Source organism: Coenobita brevimanus, chromosome 38 (assembly GCF_032717465.1).
Source record: "Coenobita brevimanus isolate Jiangsu-jjx chromosome 38, ASM3271746v2, whole genome shotgun sequence".
Lineage (NCBI taxonomy): Eukaryota > Metazoa > Arthropoda > Malacostraca > Decapoda > Coenobitidae > Coenobita > Coenobita brevimanus.
Genome location: NC_136991.1, coordinates 2,191,283 through 2,212,389, shown reverse-complemented (window position 1 = coordinate 2,212,389; position 21,107 = coordinate 2,191,283). Strand labels below are relative to the sequence as shown.

The following is a 21,107-nucleotide window of genomic DNA, read 5'->3' as shown; positions in this document are numbered from 1 at the left end:
GGAAAGTGAGAGGAAGTGGGAAAAAGAGGGAGGAATACCGAGGGGGAGAAAGATGAGGAAGATGGGGAAAGGGAAAGGGAAGGTGAAGGAGAGATGAGTGAAATGGGAAAAAGGAAGACAGTGGAGAAAGACGGGAAAGAGGGAGAGTTAGGAAGAGAGAATCGGGGAAGAAGAGGAGAGAAGAGACGAAAAAGGAAGAGAGAGAGAGAAGAGAGTCGGGAAAGAGGAAGACAGAGAGAAGAGAGAAGGGGAAGAGGAAGAGATGAGGGGTTAGGGAGGAAGAGAGGATGAGACCAACACACACTGAGACATACAGGAGGAAGAGAGAGACGGGGAAGAGGAGGAAGAGGAAGAGATGAGGGGTTAGGGAGGAAGAGAGGATGAGACCAACAAAGAGTGAGACATACAGGAAGAAGAGAGAGACGGGGAAGAGGAGGATGAGGAAGAGATGAGGGGTGATGGAGGAAGAGGATGAGACCAGCAGTGAGACATACAGGTGGTGCGGCACAGGTAACACAGTCCCACGAAAGGCCATAACTCGCGGCTTTGTGGTCAATGGCCACACAACACCACTCCTCCACCCCGCTACACTACACTGACTGATTTACTTCATTACCCCTCAAGTTACCTCACTTATTCATTTACCTCAACAGATATTTGTGCACGTTGAAACTAACTGCATTATGCATTAGGCAATACTCGTACAAATTAAGTACTAACTATTACAAACATCCTTAGTTACTTAACAAAATATTTTAGTAATTCTGTACCTTCATCTTCTATTTGTCGGACCGCATTTGGATTAACCTGTAAAATTCTGGTCTCCTTACTACAGATAAACAAATATTCACGGTACTTGAAAGGAATGCTGAAGATGATCCATGGGATCAAAATTCCATCTTATGAGGACAGGCTCAAACAATAAGTTATAGTCTATGGACAAGCGAAAAGTAAACGGAGAATAACAGAGGTGTTTAAACGGAGTGGTACGGTAGGAAGGACTGGAGGATTTGCTAAACTTAACTCGTTCATGTACAGGTACAGTCACATAATTATATACAGTGATAGGGGCTGCCTTATTACACACACACACACACACACACACACACACACACACACACACACACATCGGTGCATTTTACGGTGGCGTCCTGTTTCATTCTTGCTACCGCTGGACGATTTATTTCAAGGGAAGAGAAAGCTTTTGCACTGAATGAGACAGAAAAAACTCAATCACCGCAAGTCTTATCCAAATACAATGCTCTGGTGGACAATATAGACAGCCATCGTCGTAGTGAAGGTGCTGTACCACGTGGCTATCCTTGTCACGTCCGGGATGAGCCAGGCATACAACACACACTCAACAATGAATACAAAGGGGACCATAATGGCAGTAGTTGTCCAATCTGTCGTATACGTATTGAGGTCTCCCGTCTGTTCTATCCCAGCACATAATTTTTACACATTTTCATCCTCTCTCTCTCTCTCTTTAATCTGTACGTATTGAGGTATTCAGTCTTCCATCCCAGCACGCCATACTTACACATTTTCCTCTCTCTCTCTCCCTCTCTCTCTGTCAACTAAGGTTTTAAATCTAACTTTCGTCTGTGATAAAATTCCTTCGCCTACATCCTACCCAATCGGCTCTTTTCTTCCTTCACGTAAGACCTAACACAAGTCTCTATTCCACGTCAACCACGTTCTTAAGAAATCTAGAAGCCGAGGCAATTTAACCTTCTACAAACTTCGGTACCGGGAAAGATGTTGAGTTTGCTGCCGAACTTTAACGATGCCGAAAACTCCCGATGGCCAAGTATCCCTGAGCCGAAAGTTTCAAGCGTCCGAGTTTCTGCCCAGTGCCGAACGCTCCAATATTTTTTTCCATCCATCTACTTGCATCTATTCGTTCAAGTTAATATTTCACTGGCTGACTGACTTCTTCTCTATCTATCCACCATCCGCTCATAGTCTAAGCATTACTATTATTATCCATCTCATTATCTATCCGTCTGTTATCTATTCTGCTTTTCATTCATTCACCCAACCGATCGTCAAATATTCACCCATTCATCAGCCACTTATCCATTCATCTGTTATCAATCCAGCTTTTCATTCATCCACCCATCCAGCCATCAACCATTCATCCATTCATTAGCCACTTCTCTATCCGTCTGCTATCTATCCAGCTTTTCATTCACCCACACATCCAGCCATCAACAATTCACCCATTCATCAGCCACTAACCAATCTATCATTAATCTAACCATTCATCCATCAAGTCATCCATCATACATCCATCTACCCATTCACTCATCCACCCAGCCAACCATCCATCCATCACTATCACTAACCAATCTATTATTAATCTAACCATTCATCCACCTAGCAATCCATCATACAACCACCTATCCATTCACTCATCCACCCAGCCAACCATCCATCAACCATCGCCTCATTACATCAATACCCCGCCAATTCATTCATATTCCGCTGTATATTGTTACGTATCAATTATCAACAAGCAAGAGATTATTTGGGTATCACAGACAGAAAGAAAATAATAAGGATGTACTAGTGAGCTTCCTAAATTACTATCTATCTATTGTCAGACGCCTTAATCCCATACGGGGTGGCCACAAACAAATCGCCTCCACGTCACCCTGTCCCCCGCCATTTCACTGCCCTGCTCCCTAACTTACTAACAATATGAAAAAGTGAGTAATGGAGTGTCTGGAGAACTCTGAGACGGTGTGGCCTTATGGAAAAAATAATGAGAGAGTGACTAGAAAAGTTTATGTGAGGATGAGGGCGAGAGGGGTTGAGGGAGACAGAGGATGAGGTGGAGGGGGAGACTGAGGATGAGGTGAAGGGGGGGAGGCTGATGATGAGGTGGAGGGGGAGAGGGGAGGTAACTGAACGAGGGCGACGATGTGGGTTGGTGAAAAGGCAGCCTGACTGTGGAGGATAAGGTGACACAGACGAATATTGGGTGGCCATCTCCTCCGGAACTAAGATCTATCTATCTATCTATATACCTAGGCTGCTTCCCCCAAGGAAAGGGAGGTAGCCGAGACAGGACGACTCACTCTCCATTTACTCATCCATTCAAACACATTCATTCGCATCTTAGCCCCAAAGGGGAGAACGGACAGATCCTCACCGCACCACACCGCACAAGGGTCAACTGGGCAATGCAATCAGTGACATCCGCAGCAGGGCCCGACAGCAGAACTGGTTTACCCCTGCCACATCATAACAGACCCATCCCCTTACCCGCACCTGACCTGACTAGCTGATCAGACCAAATGCGGGAGAATATCCCTCTCAGGGCTGCGTCATCACTTATTCATTCACAATTTCTCTCCATTTATTTCTGTCACGCACAGCCACTCTTCCTTGCTCAACAGACATCTAAGATGCCTGGCAATATACAGATACCAATAGACACAGATACCAGTAGATATAGATACCAGAAGATAAAGATACCAATAGACACATATAACTAGATTTAGACGCCCAGAGATGAAGTGCGACAACGATGCGGACAGATTACCTACGAGAATAGGGTCTTAGCTCTTTAACTCCACCCCATCCAGTCTGTCTTAACCTACAGGGGCTAATGTATGGTTAGTTAATATGATGAGTTTACAATTACTCACGTTATTTTGTTTTAATCTAGCGTTGTGTGTGTGTGTGTGTGTGTGTGTGTGTGTGTGTGTGTGTGTGTGTGTGTGTGTGTGTGTGTGTGTGTGTGTGTGTGTGTGTGAGAGAGAGAGAGAGAGAGAGAGAGAGAGAGAGATTTCACACACACACACACACACACACACACACACACACACACACACACACACACACACACACACACACACGAAGCCATACAAACACAGAGTCAACAAAAGACTACACAACATTCAGTTTGTCTGTGCGTAGGTCCCAAGCGTTCAGACTGTGTACACACTGAGAAGACTGACATGGCGTACGTACTGTATGTATGTATGTATGTATGTATGTAAGAATGTATGTATGAACGTATGTATGTACGTTAAGACTACCGGTATGTACACACTGACAAACAAATACGAGAGGGCGAATGGGTGAAGAAATGAATGAATATGCCTACGTGTCGAGTATGATGTATGTATGTATGTGTGTATATATGTATGTACGTTTTAGACTACCGTTGCCTAGCCACGGGCCCCTACACCTTGATGGGGTTATGTGGTACTGGTTGCTACCGTTCTCTATACCCTATCCTTCCCTATCCATCTATCTATATTTTCAAAGACACTGCATCCTGTGTGTGTGTGTGTGTGTGTGTGTGTGTGTGTGTGTGTGTGTGTGTGTGTGTGTGTGTGTGTGTGTGTGTGTGTGTGTGTGAGAGAGAGAGAGAGAGAGAGAGAGAGAGAGAGAGAGAGAGAGAGAGAGAGACAGAGACAGAAACACAAACACAAAAATATAAACAAACAAACTCCTCTTAGCTCACAAGAAAACATACACAGCGAAAAACACAACATAAGCGCACTCTCAGCGGTCATAAACAAACCACACACACACACACACACACACACACACACACACACACACGCACACACACACACGCCACGATACTTTAAAAATACACATCCACACTCATTACCAACCACTAACCCCATCTCTCTCTCTCTCTCTCTCTCTCTCTCTCTCTCTAATTCATTCACTCCTTCCCTTACCAAACTCAGTTATTTGTTCACCCAATTCTTTCGCCTGTTCTTCTGTCTGTTATTTTGTTCACGTTTGTTCATATTATTCTGTTGGTTCCGTTTAAATTCTGTTCAATTTCCGGTACTCTGTTCATCCTATGCATACTGTTTTGTTCATTTACTTCCTGTTGTACCATCATCATCATCATCTTACTCTTCCTCCACGACCTCCTCCTCCTCCTCCTCCTCATCATCATCATCATCGTCATTGCCATTACCATCATCCTACTCTTCCTCCCCCTCCTCCTCCTCATCATCATCATCATCAACATCATCATCATCATCGTCGTCGTTGTCATCATCATCATCATCATCCTACTACCTACCACCACCACCTCCTCCTCCTCTGCCTCATCATTATCTTGTTACTCCTCCTCCACCTCCACCGCAGCATCATCCTACGATTCACCTCATCATCATCATCACCATCATCATCATATTACTCCTCATCCACCTCCATCGTCTCACCACCTCATCATCACATCATCATCATCATCATCAATCATCTTTCTCACACTCACAACAGGTAGGCCAAGGCGATCCAGAAAACTGTGCTTGAATCTTTTGAAAGGACATGCATCAGAGGAGAAAGGAAGCCCAAGACACAAACTCCTGTACAGTAGGAGGTAAGAGGCTGCTTGCAATACAACTAATTAAGAAGAGATGAGGTGCTGAATATCTACCCTATTATGAAAAGGAAAGGAAAGGAAAAGAAGAAGGATGGAGGGGGAAAAAAAAGAAAAGATGGAAAAAAGCAAGGAAAAAAAAGGGGGGGGGACAAGACAAGCAATTGGAAGAAAGAAACAAAGGCCTGTCTTCCTGATGGCTTGGGAAAATTCGTACGTAAGACTTTTTCCTCTGTGATTTATTTAGCATATTACAGAGAGAGAGAGAGAGAGAGAGAGAGAGAGAGAGTATATTTAGTCTACGCGTAATATAAGCCAAATAAATCACTTAAGAAGAGGTGTTACGAAAGCTAAACAAACGAGAAAACTACAAAAATCTTCACCAACACTCCACACAGTCCTCCCCCATGACCTGACCAATGGCAGGTGAGGGAAGGAGGTATGGTATGGTGGGTGGTGGTGTTGGAAAGAGGCCAAGGGTGAAAGTAGCAGTTAGTGTAGGGGAGATCTGACCCTTCCCTACTACCTCACCCTCTTCTCATCCATGCAACTACCATAACACCCACTACCATCATCATCATCATCATCATCATCCAACTGTCAACTCTAACAATCACATAACACCACCACCACCACCACTATCATCATCATCATCATCATCATCATCATCATCCAACTGTCGACTCTAACAACCACATACCACCACCACCACCACTACCATCATCATCATCATCCACCTGTCGACTCAACCAACCACATAACATCACTACCGCCACCACCACTATCATAATCATCCCTTCCCTACCTAACCCTTTTCTTATATACCCGGTATACAACTAGCACACACAAACATCACCGCCACCAATAGCATCATTCTTATCATCAACATCATCATCATCATCATCAACATCATCATCATCACTGAAATTCGTCCACTGACCCTTCCTAGAGAGCCCAAGTTACCACATTAAGGCACCACATCGTCATTTACATTTTAAAGAAACAGCAACAGAGCCGTCAGAGTGGAAAAGGACAAGATAAAGGGAAAAAAAATGTATTACCGTATTTCATTTACTGCATAAATGATCAAACAATATGACTAAATATATTAGTGTATTCAGAACTACCGGTAAGATTAATATTCACGATTATTCTGGTATTGCCTGGGAAATGCGACAGTGGAGGCTCCGTAAATATATAATTAAATAAATATATATGAATAATTAAAATACCGGTAAATAAATATGGATGGAGAAAATTTAAGAGGTTAACATTCCTTTCATCACAAACTGCAACATCAAAACAATGTGCAAAATCAAAACGTGTATAGGTAGATAGATACAGATAGACATACCGCAGACAGACATACAGATAATCAACAGAAGTACAAATTCCTTCCACCATGAACTTCACATCAAAACTGAAAATGCGGAAACTGTGTGAAAGTGCTATCGTGTAAACCAAATATATACGACATTCTCCGTCACATTTCACTGACTGAACCGACCCGTGAATGGTGGGAGAAACCTTGCCAAATGAAGTATGAAGTGTGTACCTTGTCAAATGAGGAGCAGTATTCGGCGCTTTTTATATTTCGGGAATATCCTTAGGAATGGCCTTGTCCGTCTGTCATTCACTAATATTATCCGGACGAGATGCTTCACTCCCGCAGACTTAAACGAGGCACGATATTACGGTCTTGATGGACCCGCATCTATCTAGTACTTTTGCACATTCTTTTTACTTTTATATGAGAGGATCCAATCTTTTCCAGAAAAAAAAAAAAAAATGTCCTGCGGAGGAATGGATACAGGCTATACGGTACTAGGTCAAGGGCGAACAGCCTTGGGAACACCTTGGTCACCCCTGAGTAGGATATGTAAATCCCAATCCCCTCAGATGCAACCTTCATCCTACACGCTCCATCCGGCTGGAACATCTTAACCTACTACGTCACCAGGCGCTCAATTGGCTATATGACTGCCATCCAGCGTAGTAAATGGTTTCCAGGGTTACAGGACACCATTTAGTTGTTACTCACTACAGTCATCTCAAGGAAGCAAGGGAGTGGATGGGGGAGTTCTGCTTCAGTAAGAGGCCTTCCCGGAAAAAGACAACACCTCCTTCCACAACACACCACCCTCCTTTACATACCTTACTCTCACACCTTATCCACCTTTATTCTCGATATACCTCTCCTCATGCATCCAGCCACCTCACTCACACACACCATCCTGGTCAATTCTCTCTCCATTCGCTCCACATGGCTAAACAAAATATTTCTTCTCACTCCCCCCAACCCACGTAAAGTGAAATTCATCTCTATATCACACTACATTCATTTTATTTAACCATCTCTCACTTCAAATCAAACTGGTGTGGAACAGAGTGATATGCAGAGCAGCCACGTACAACGAAGCGTGATAAGGTAGAGTTATTTTCAGTTCAAACTCCTGAATGTTGTGCATCACTGACGACGGCTATTCTGTCTTAATGAAAGTCGGTAATGTTGAAGGAAGAAAACTTTGTCTAGATGTCAGCAAATAGTAATTCCCTTGACTGTGAAACAAAATTTACGTCTAGATTTCCGCAACGACTAATCTCCTTGACTTATGCAAAATTTATGACGGATTTCTGCAATGATTCATCCCCTCACTACGATGATAACTTTATAGTGTTGGCTTAATCAGGCTTATACCACATGATTCTAATGAGCTTCTACTGGTGGCGACGGGGGAGACGACGAAGGCGACTCTGCGCTTCCTACGGTACGTTACTTTGGATTTATTAGAGCAATGAGTTAAATTGAGCCAAATGTTCCCCGTGTCATTTATCAAAGCAATTAATCCTTTACTAATGAATCCATCTACCTTTACAGCTACTCCATCCCTAATAAATGGGGGTGCCAAAATGGATGACAGGTTTGGGGACGCGTCATGTCAACTGGAGTGATACGGTAGGTGCGAAGGATGAGATGGTATATTTATCGTTGGCCTGATACCTACTCAGAGAGAGAGAGAGAGAGTGTGTGTGTGTGTGTGTGTGTGTGTGTGTGTGTGTGTGTGTGTGTGTGTGCTCTTACCTAACTGTTCTTACCTAATAGCACCTTTACAGGAATGAGTCAAGCTCGTACTGTCCAGTGTATTAAACCATTGCGCGCGCGCGCGTGTGTGCGTGCGTGCGTGCGTGCGTGCGTGCGTGCGTGTGTGTGTGTGTGTGTGTGTGTGTGTGTGTGTGTGTGTGTTTAGCAGCAGTAATGATAATATAACTCCCCAATATTGGCTTAGGAGGTGAGATGTAGTGTGTGTGAGAGTGACACCTTATCACACTAGGACGCTAAATGTCAACACAGGTCTCTCTCTCTCTCTCTCTCTAAATCAACAGTGATCAACCAGTAAAATAAATACACTAAGTCCCTCACAAACACACAGCCAAAAACACATTCATTCAGCTGAGGAATATTGGGCACTGCATAAATAAACCAACAGCACACACACACACACACACACACACACACACACACACACACACACACACACACACACACACACACACACGTAGACGAAGCAAACGTTCATACACATACACTAAAACAAAACACACACACACACACACACACACACACACATAGCCAACATTCTCTGATACCCATTTTTGTTTTTCATTACCTGTCTAGAGATAAAACTGATAGGCAGCCTATCCACCCACTGAAATCTACAGTCTGAAACAAAAGTCTGCCTATCATTGTACTGCATTGAGTCTACTTCACACTTATGGCATACCCGTCACTTTCCTCAATCATGCATAATAAAGAAAACCATATACGAAGAGAGAAACATGCCAAACACCTTTCCGTTTAGAGGTATTAGCATGCAAACGTGACAGGCAGAAGTAAAATATTAGAACTACTTTTGTTGCATACCGTACATGGGATGATGATGATGATGATGATGGTGATGATTCATTTAATTCTTGCGTATTTTTTTCTTTATTCTTAATACTGACTGACGAATTTATTTTGTAAGAAGACTTTCCAAGTAAAGGAATTTAAAGGATAACGTTTCTCCCCCCCCCACCTTTCGTTTTGACATCGAATATTCTAAAAATAAATAAAACAATCTTAAAACAAGAATATAAGGACGCCGTTCTCAAGACGCTAGGAGAAAATACCAAGATCCACACACCTTGATAAACACCTGGTGAACTGATAAAAAATAAACAGGTGGATACGTGATTAACCGTATATACTTTACTGCACATTAGTCTATACACCTGACTAACGCTTATCAAAAAATTATTTAAAAACCCGTAAAAATACAGAACGCGGAAGTCAAGCACAGCGTGATGAAAAATAAGAGTTGTAGTGTGTGTGTGTGTGTGTGTGTGTGTTTTCCACTTTTCACACTTATATAAATACGAACCACAACCACTGTACTGTAAATACATTATACACCTACTCACGTCAAGCCAACAAACAAAAAACAACAACTTCCCCTAATGTTGACGGACAGTTAGTTGTGAAGAGTATGTGGTGAGAAAGGCCTAGATGTGTACTGATGTATGAGGAGGTAATACGGTGTGTGTGTGTGTGTGTGTGTGTGTGTGTGTTACCAAATCGGACTAAAAAAATCATTAGGCCTACTTTGCTATAAAAAAAAAAAATAATGCAATATACTTCTATCAATCATCTTTTTATTGCTTTTATCAACCTGACCTTTTCTTATTTTTCTCACCACCAAACGTTTTTTATCAGCTAAATGAGAGAGAGAGAGAGAGAGAGAGAGAGAGAGAGAGATCCGATAGTGAAGAATTTATGGGGTGATTATCTTAACAAAATCGTACGGTGTTAGAAAGTAAATGGGGGTTTAAGAAACAGTTAAAATCATTGTACCAACATTTCCCCTGATATTAAAACACTAATGGTCAATAAGAACACATGTCCCGAACTGTAACGACTTCAGCGCCAAAAATATAAATAAATACAGTAACCCCTCCAATATCCGGATCAATAGAGCCATAGGCAGGTCCGGATAGTGGTCCTGTCCGGATATTGGGCCCCAGCTTATGGACTAGTACTTACGGACCCTAACTCTGAAAAACACCTATACAACTCCCTCTGGACATGCATAGCACCTATTTAAGACCCAAATCACACCAATAAGGTACATAAAAGACTGAAATAAAAGCAAAAGAACCATAAAATGAGGTTTTAGAGGTGAGTTTATACAATATTAAACATTCTGGGTACTTACAAGTCCCTTGGTCTTGGACTGGTTTGAACCGCCAGTTTGCAGTCCACAGTTAATCCTCTGCACTCTAAATTGTAATTTCTTAACACTGCACAACACTGTAAATTCCTGTGTGTTCTAGTGGCAAGGTATTGCAGTTTATTCACTGTTTATTCACAAAAAACAAGCACCTGTGGCTTGCACTGTTATGAGTATCTGCTCTCCATCGGAGTTAAGCTGTGACTGTTGATGTTGGTGGGGTAACAGAGTTGCCAGATCGCAACAGCCACATTACCAATCTCCTCAACTTTCATTGTCAAATATAACTTTTCATTACCAAATTCGTAAAGCTAGCATATATTCTTCACTAATTATATATACAAGTGGAAATACATGTAATCACTCTCCTTATAACTAACAACATGTTGATTATTTTCACACTATGTAGGGTAGCAGATTAATCAGAGAGAGCAAACAATCCACCATCTCCATCCTGTGTATCCTCATACATGTGAAAAATCCATTTGGTAATGCATTATTCTAATGCATTACCAAACGAATTTTTCATTACCAAATTGGCTCACACTTGGTAATGAAAAATACCAAATGGCAACCTGACAGGGGAGGGGGGAGGGGGAGGAAGGAAGGGGTGAAGGGACCATGGTGTAACAGCTGTTTGGCGCCAGGCGGGAATTTCAAATTATGGGAGGGAAAAAAGTCAGATTTTTTTCGAATTTTTTGCAGTTTTTGGCCCATTTTGGGAATATTGGATCCCAGGAGGATTATGTCCGGTTAGTGGGGATGTTCGGATATTGGGCGTTCGGATATTAGAGGGATTACTGTAATGTAAGCGATCATATCCTTATTCACTGCAGCAGAGAGGAAGAATATACACATTATGGCTGTTTCATTCACGACTGGTGTGCTGGTATGGCTAGGGGCATTCTGATGGTGGGTCTCATGGCTGATCTTTTAACAGTGGCCTAACTATAGCTATAAATTACTTACTTTCCAGTTTACTTTGGCTAACCTCACATGATTCGTACTCTGCTGAAAAAAAAAAAATAAAACTACAGCAACAAAAAATTCTAAAAACTACCACAATTATTGTTTTGGTTGAGAATAAGCAACTTCGTACTGACTATTCCAGCTTATGAAAGACCTATTTCATGTAGCTCACAGAAACACTCGCAGCCAAAGAGTTACCACCACTATAATGAAAACCAGGTCCCAAATCTGCTCCCTGCCCCAGACTGAAAACGATCTTGCATCCTTTCCATCAGTAGTCTACCATTCTACCCTTAAATGTCACCCCCATTCAAACATACATGATAGTACATGTACAGTAAACTCTCCATTATCTGTCATTCCAATATCCGGCCCAATGCAATATCCGGCGCTGCTGGCTCAGCTCTATTACAGCAATATCAGGCAAAATTATGCAATATCTGGCACCGAAGCAGGGCATAACCGACGGTTCTATGCAACATCCAGCACTCAGGTGTACCAACTGGTTCATAAATGGTAGCCAACCAATGCTGTATTACTGTACTGAATCATTATGTTATTGTATTTTATGCTTAATTTTCATCTTTTACTAATGGGAAAGTATTTTGGATTGAAACTCAACACAAACAGTATATAAAGCAATATCCAGCTCGACACCCAATATTAAGCCAATGGGGTATACTATGCAACATCCAGCATTTTGCCTTAAGCTAACCAGTGTAGGGTTTGGCTGAATTACACCAGATAATTAAGAATTTACTTTGCAGGTATTTTCATTCGCTTGTGAGGTTTTGCAATACCTCAGTCTTAATGATATACAGTATGGTATTTTGTCAATTGCACCTCATTACCCTCTTGTATATTCTGCCTTATGTTGATGGAAAAATTATATAAATAACATAGCTACATGGGAATACAGTATGGTAGCTACTTATACATAAAATGAACACAATTTCATTTCAAAAGGTATTAGCAACACTGCTGAAATAAGAACACATCTGGGACCATAAAACACATTTTTAAAAATCCAAGTAGCTGCACTCACAAATGACAAAATAAGCATGCTTCCTATACAGAAAATATGATTTCAAAAAATACCAATACATCCATCCATCCATTGCCAGACGCTATGTATCCCAAACGGGGTGGTCAAGGGCTTAGAGTTAATTGTTTTACAGGGAGGGGCACTAATCCTCCACCAACCCCACTTGACACGTAGGGATGCCAACAGCATCTGGTGTTCCCAGGCGGTCACCCATCCAAGTACTAACCAGACCCAACGTTGCTTAACTTCGCTGATCGAACAGGAAGCGGTGTACTCAACGTGGCATGGAAAATACCGGTAGTTTTGTATGGTACAAGTTAAGTTCTGATAACTTAAGGGAAGTGTGTTTTTACTCAGCTAACTCTTTGGGGACAAGGATGATACTTTTGGGAGTCACTTATGCTACTGTCATCTCATTGTGTTCAGCAGCAGCCTTCTATTAACTAAGTGATAAATTACACCTCGATTAACCCACTGAATGCATGACTAACTTGAAGCTGAAACAAATTAGCTACAGTATTTGCTGTTTGCCTGAAAAATATACCATTAGTCATCCTTGAAGGTCAATTCAAACAAAGATGTATTCATTACTGATGAATTAATGCCTGCTCTTCAAGTAGTCATCACAGGCTAATCACAGACTAATTAGCCTACCCAGATGCATGAAAAGTAATGAAAGCCTTAATCCACTTCAATCTGATGATGCAACTTCCTTTTTATTTTTTTTTAATAGCTACAAATACTGTAATGTGAAACATGAGTTGTAAAAAAGTTAATTAACATTGTAGCCCTCCAGTTTGAAAAATCCCTCCAAAGCTGAATAAAACTGACTGACAGCAGCAACAATTAAATAAAACAGATGTCATCAAAATGAAGGGGTTAGGTATAAGCTGTATGCTCCAGTAGGCTATGTACTGTATGGCACTTACCACAAGAGTGACACAGTTGGGAGAGGCCTTGATGAGCTCAATAATCTCGTCTCTGATCTTGTTCTCCACACTGATCCCATTGACCTGGAGAAGTCTATCACCCGGCAAGAGTCCCGTTATGTTGGCACGACCGATGGAACCAGGCTCGGCAAACACTATGGTGCGGCGGGTCTCAGTGTTGTCCCGCCCACGTTCCACAACTTGCGCTCGCCTTAGCGAGAAGCCGAAGTCCCCAGCAGGTGAGCGGTCAATTGTGAGGGTGCGTGGAGCTGGGGGCTGGGCAGGGACTAGGGCTGGAAGCCTGAGATCAGCAGCAAAGGTTTTGGTGCGGTGGTGCCCAACGCTCTCCCCCACTGGCACTGGACTGGTGGGTGTGGCAGGGGGAGACGGCTGCCCAACAATGCCATCTACCATGAGCTTTTGGTGGGACGGAGACATGGGGCTGCCAAGCTGTGGGGGACTACGTGGACTGAGGGGACCAGACCCATTAGAGAGCCGCCGGGGACTGGACAGAGATGTAAGAGACTGTCTCTGTGATTCTAGCAAACTTCGCTGCTCTGGGCGCATATTTTCATACATGATCAGCTCATTTTGCAAGGTGTTTTCAAGGAGATCTGACTCATCATCTATATTACCCTTCACTCCCTGGTACTCCGCACTGTCCGTGTCTCCCCGTGCTTTCAGGATGCCACGTTTGGGGGGTCTCGGAGGAAGGCCCCCGGCAGATCTGAGCGACACACCATCACTACTGGAGTCACTGTGCAAGCTGGAGGCACTGGCCATAGCCTCATAGCGCTCACGCAACTCTTTAAATGTTCCAGCAGAGCTCAAGTCCACCTCAGACTGATCATTTTCCAATAGTCCCGACCGAAACTGTTCCATGTAATCTGCCGTGATGCCACTCGGAAGTTTGTCATCCTTTTTCTTTCGACCTTTACCAATTAGACTCCGGCGCGCTTCATCTAAACGTTTCAGTTCATCAAGTGTGAGAGGGGCACGGTCCTTGGAGCGCTTCGACGACTCCTTCCTCTCCTTTTTGTCCTTTTTCTTTTTCCGATCATCTTCCTTGTCCTTATCTTTTTTCATAAACCCAAACATTTTGGCTACTTAGGCTAACACTTCTGCCAACAGGAAGAAAATAAATGATTTAGTTTCTTGTAATACTGTGCTACACTCCCCTTATTATTACCAAAAAATATTAACAATAATAATAATAAAATTGGCCTATATGGCTGCAATAAAGCCTGACAACATCTTTCCTAAGCTGAATAAAATAATCTCGTTAGACCTAAAATAGAAAGAAAAAAAGAAAACAACCTTAGGACGAGAGGATTACCGGGTACCGGTAACTGAAATTGTCTTAAACCCATCAGCTCTAAAACATCATTCTTGAGCTCAACAAACTATCATGCATTAGCTAAAATATACTATAACAAAATGTCCTTGGCTGAAGTGGTTACATATGGTCCTGTACAGTACTGGTAAAATACACTACTGGTAAAATACACTACTGCCTATCAAAGGAGAAATACACACTTAGCTACCGCTTTAGTCAACCAGAGAACTTAAAAGAGTTAAATCCCTTCAATATGAAACATCTTTCCCAAGCTTAACAGATCTGATTGGTGATAGCCAGAACAGCCTATACTGGTACCGTACCTTCAATCTCAACACACAACTGGTGTCTGTGGCAGCCTTAGGACTAAATCCACAAGGTAGGCTATAAAACCTACACAGCTCCACTCCACATTCACTTTCATATAATGGTGGCAATCTACACTCTTTTTTAGAGGTCCTTCTGGAGTTGTCAGCCCTCATATAACATGGGGGATGTTTTATCAAGGCATAAAACACAGCTAGCTACTGTGGACACACTCTCACTTTGTATATGGAAGCCCACCAAACTATCAATGTCAGCTGTAGGACAAATTATATCAACATGCTGCCACTGGGAGGGAAAAAATGGGGTAGTGTAGCATTTGCTACATCACCAAGCCATTGTACCTTCCCTATGTATTATCAAATTTGTTGTTTACTTATCACCACCTCCCTGAGATTACTGTGGCTACTGAGATAGGCCTTCCCAGCCTGTATTCACCACCCTTCTTTTCTTTCTCATGTGTTTCTTAAATTTGCTGCATTTTCTACCATAGGCTATAATGAACTGAATCCAATGATGAATGAACAGATCCATTATAAAATATTAAGTACAGTACCATAGATAGGCCTATTCTTAATGTTAAATGCATTAAGTAAGACTTAATTAGTCCTGTTTTTTACATGGTTACTGCAATTAGTCTGACAATAATGAGTGGTACTGATGCTTTACAATTAATATAGGCCTAATACTAATCTGCATCATGTAGCCTGGAACTAGAGTACCCTATGGTAACAAACATATTACAATAATACTACCCTGCCATGGCAGACATACAGTCCAAACCAGTGCTGCAAGATTTAACCCTTTCAATGCAAGGAATCTTTCTAAAACCAAAAAGAACCACTTGATATAGCCTAGAAATTATGCCCAGTACGGTACCACAACTAAAATACCCTATGAAAACTCATTATCATACTGAGAGGGTTAATGAACACTAATCTAATGCACCTTGATATCACAGTGCCATGAAGTAGTCAAATGGAAAAGCTTCTATCCACACTGAGAAAAGTTGTTTACTGGCAAGATAAGACAGTTTCGGCCCATCATGGAAACTCTTCATCTCCAGAATGGGCCAAACCTGTTGCACCTTCCCAATAAACAACTTTTTTGACTGCAGGTATAGCTAGGCTATTTTTCTTCCATGGTTTTCAACTCTTTCACTTTGGTGCTGTATAAAACAACAGATGCTCCCACAGCTATTAAAAAAAAAAAAAAAAAGTATATATTGTGAATATGGTAGGAGGAGAAATAGCAGTAGCTATGGTAACTACTACATGAATACTTAAGCTTGACCTGTCCCATGCATCACAAAACTTCTACCAATTTACTGTACAATCAAAACATGGTGGTAGCTATTGGAATACAAGGCTGGTACCACCTCACTTGCATTTATGTATGGTACCAGTATTTATTATTATAACAAGAAAATTAGCCTAATGTAAAAATATGAGAGCTATTAAAAAAGAATACATCTGAAATATATATTTTCAGCTCTTCAATTCCGACATTTTCAGTAGCTATATTTTTGCCACTATCATGGACTATGCTTGTTTAGGCTAAGCTTCAGATTTGTTACCAAAACATATCAGGTAGTATTAACACCCACAATGCCTCACACAAACTGAGATGATGGGAGGTTTGTTTGGTATGGTATTGGGTATGTAAAACTATTGTACCCAACACACTGTACTTGACCAAAATGCTGCAGTACACCATGCAACTTGGAAAGCAACCATCATGGAAAAAAATAAATAAATAAAATACCAGGTAAATCAACACTTTAAGCAAAAAATGTAGCCATGGTAGGCCTATGTACGGTAGCTACATGCACTGTGCAGTACCTTAAGCATGTACAGTACAGTACTATGCTATACAAACCCATGTTATTGGTAACTATGTGAGAGCTTACTATACTAGATCAGTTTGTTGCAATAATTATTTCATGCCATTAACCCCTTGTATATGATGGTTACATTTATGTTTTATACATATCACCCCAGATAATATTCAATTTAGGGGAAAGCTCTTGTACTACGAGGAGTAAAATCTTCAATCTGATGAAGTACGGATATCTTCTCATTTTAATCTTGCTACCATACATCCAGATGATTATAGGCCTCTGCACCTTAGAAGGGAGTTAACTAGTGGAGAAAAAAGCACAGCCTTCAATAACCATTTCACTATTAAACTGTCCTCTTTAACTGAATGAAATAACACTAGCAGTAGTTAGAAAGCTGAAACAATAAACTTAAAAGACATGTTCATGCTGAAGGAGTTAACCCATTAGTTTTACTGATGACATTTCTACTTTATCCCTATCACCTCATGTATTGAAAAACAGATTAGGGGAGATCTCTCATGGTGAGAACATTAAACTGCACACATGAAGATGACTGGCTATTATCAAAAAAGGAAAATGTAAGTTCTAGCATTGATGTGATAATATACACTGAAGGGATAAATCACACAAAACAACACTAGCCTACTGTAAATACAACCACCATTTAGAGGCACAAAGTGCCTCAACCCCCTTTTTTTTGCAGCCCTTAAAAAACACTTACGGTACAGTGTAAACAGTATGGACGTTATGTAAACTTGGGCAAATTATGCTCTTCTTCATCTCCAGCAAGTGGTAACAGTGTGTGTGTGTGTGTGTGTGTGTGTGTGTGTGTGTGTGTGTGTGTGTGTGTGTGTGTGTGTCTCTCTCTCTCTCTCTCTCTCTTGTGTGCAGTACCGGTACCCAAAGCCATAATTTCATAAGATAAACATGACTGATTATGAATTTTCACTTGACATAACATAAAAACAAAATACAGTATTATAAAGCATCAGTACTGAAAACTGCAAAAATTAGTACCAGTATCTGTTTGAGTACCACAGTTATTTTATTTTGGCTATTCCCCTGTGGTTTTATTTAATTGAGAAAGCTTCCTCACCTGAATGGAACCTACTGCAAATTTACTAGGCTCTTTACGTACCAGTAGCTTTTGTATACGGTACAGTACCGGTATATAACTTTACTTTTTTCTTATTTTACTTTCTCTTTTGACTACCTCTCTTTCTTTCAAGCATTAATCTAGGCCCAAGCTTAGAAACTTAAAGAACTGTCACACAAGTAAAGTATACTATGTAGGTCTTAAAAAAATGGAGTGTACCCATCAGTAAGTCTGCAATTCAAATCAAACCTTACGGCACTACTGCAATTCTGAAAACTTATCCTTGGCAACCTTCGGTCCTGACCTTCACACTCTCCTGCCCTACCCTTGGCACCCTTCAGCTCTACTATTGGCATTCTTCAGTTCAAGTCTTTGCTAACCTTGACACCCTTCAGCCCTAACCTTGGCATCCTTCAATCTGACCCATGGCACCTTTCAGTCCTACCCTTGGCATCCTTCAGTCCTACCTTTGGCATCTTTCAGTCCTACCCTTGGCATCCTTCAATCTGATCCTTGGCACCTTTCAGTCCTACCCTTGGCATCCTTGAATCTGACCCTTGGCACCCTTAAATCCTGACCTTGACACCCTTAGTCCTAACACTGCCATCTTTTAGCCCCAACCTTGACACCCTTCATTTCTAACCCTGGCAATCCTTAGTCCAAACCTTGGCAATCTAAACATGCTGAGTTTGCTAATGAATAAAATAAAAAGGGAAAAGAAATCACACAGAATTATGAAAAAAGAAATCAGCATGTAGGCCTAATAATACCTTGGTTAAATGACCATGAAAGGAAATGGAAGAGAAAAAAAAATGCAGCATTAAAAAGTATAAAAAAATAAAAAAAAAGGTTCTATATCAATTTTTGCTGTTTATCGTAGCCTCTGGGTGCTTAACTAGGCTCTGATAATGGAGATACAATAATGTCCATAAATGTTCCTACATTCTTCATATTTATACGGTATATCCACAAAACAACAAACTGTAACAATATCACGGCCTAGCCATTTGATCATACAGATTGGAACTGGAATATACATGACCAGGGTTTCATACATCTGCAACAAAATCACTTCAGCATGGGCCTAACATTAATACTCCAGGATAAAAGTGTGCAGTATAAAAACATCCCTTGGAATTCCCATCATACAGTATGTAACTAATAGGGCAGAAGCCATATTACAGCACAGTTCCACAATGCATAAACAATTCCAAATAAAGATTAATCATGTAGGCTAATTGGTGTTCAGAAGCACCTGGTTTTATGGGTCAGCAATGAAATACAGGGATGTTGGTGATTCAGGCTTCTGTGGACTATAAACTGGTGCGATTTCCTAACATACAATATATACCACATCTAATGTAACAAACAAGATGGCTGGGTGTGAACACAGTATTGTACTGTATAGGTGCAAGTACTGTAGGCTATAATTATGTTTAACCCCTTCACACTGATATATGGTACTGTATTTTCTACTTTATTCTTGCTCCCACAAGATAATTATTGTACTGCATACAGTATTCAGCTTAAGAAGAGCCTCGCTTAGGATGAATAAATTGTGTGGAGATGGTATGATTAAAATAAGTCAATGAAACGTAGTTCACTAACAGGCAGAATACCTGCAGATATTACTGCAGAGACATTCTGAAAGTATAATTTTTTTTATGTATCTTTAAAATAACAGTACTACTAATGCAACACAGTACAGTACACGGTACGTAATAGAGTACTGTAATGCAATGATTATCTTATTTCAAAATTAATTAACAAAGTGCAGCACCCCAATTATCCATTAAAGTGGCTTCCTGCAGAAGTGCAGTAGGAGGTTAATATGTCACCAATCATAAGGATCAAGGGATATCTGAGATACAAGTGATAAACAGGCTAGTGATCTTAGTCATTTCACTGCAAGAGCTGAAATTTGCTCCCACAAATTTTCACTCATAGTCTTCTATTCTGCCAAGAGAATTAATTCACACCTAAAGGAGTAACAGCTACTGTACGTCTGTAATCTTTACCATGGGACTGCACAACATAAGCATTTTACTCTATTTCTCACTAATACCAGGTTATTTCATTCGGCTCTAAGAAAGCCTGTGCACCAAGTGTTACGGTAACTGAGACGTTTAGTAGGTAGAAATCATAGGTTAAACTGACTAACTAACAGGCCTAATGAATATGAAACTGTTTAGTAATCCTGCCTAAGTTCATCAAACATGAGCACTTTCTGTAACAGTTTCATTTCAGTCCACCAACAACAGTTCAACTTTGTCAAAGTTATGGCACGTTCTGTTTTTCTCCTGACATCACTTATTCCTGCCAGGGCACACTGACACTGTTTTTTGTTTATTTGCACTATTTCGTTTTTAAAGCTTTCTGTAAACAGGACTTTTCCGGTAGTTTTCCTGTGGCTGATTCCAAAACAATAGGTTTTAGAGTAGGAAATTTTTATCGCATTGCAATGCCAATACGCAATTCCAATGACTATTATTCCTCTGTCATTGTAAAATCTAAACTGTCTATTTATTTTTACACATAATGAACTAAGGACAATGATAATTCATGGAATAATTACTTCAGATATTACACAAGTATCACTGCACGTAGCTGCACGTATTTTCACCTTCACCCACTTCTCGTACAGGGCATTATTTTATTATTTCACAAGGGACATATACCCCACAGGTTCACTATTCACACCGAAGATCGCTCACAACACATTACAACATCCCTAGAGATAATACCAGGTAATCACATCACTATCACATCATGTTTACGGAACATTATTTCAGAGTTCAAGTAACGGCACCCTTCTATTTACGCACAAACGCCACACTTTACGCAACTACCACCATATAACTTGCACCAACGAACACTTAAATCCTTCACTTTCTAACCATCTGACCTGTCAAAGCTCTAGGCACGATTATTATGGC

At 41.0% G+C, this 21,107-nt stretch overlaps 1 protein-coding gene and 1 pseudogene across 1 annotated transcript in view; both read right to left on the bottom strand.

Moving 5' to 3' along the window:
- LOC145396485 (unconventional myosin-XVIIIa-like) overlaps nt 1-14,673 on the bottom strand; it is a 474,506-nt gene extending 459,833 nt beyond the window's left edge. Inside the window, exon 1 of the mRNA XM_080269857.1 lies at nt 13,576-14,673. Within this exon, the coding sequence (XP_080125983.1) occupies nt 13,576-14,673 (1,098 nt within the window). The remainder of the gene's footprint in view (nt 1-13,575) is intronic.
- LOC145396613 (5S ribosomal RNA) lies at nt 12,824-12,942 on the bottom strand (annotated as a pseudogene).
- Nucleotides 14,674-21,107: the final 6,434 nt, after the last annotated feature.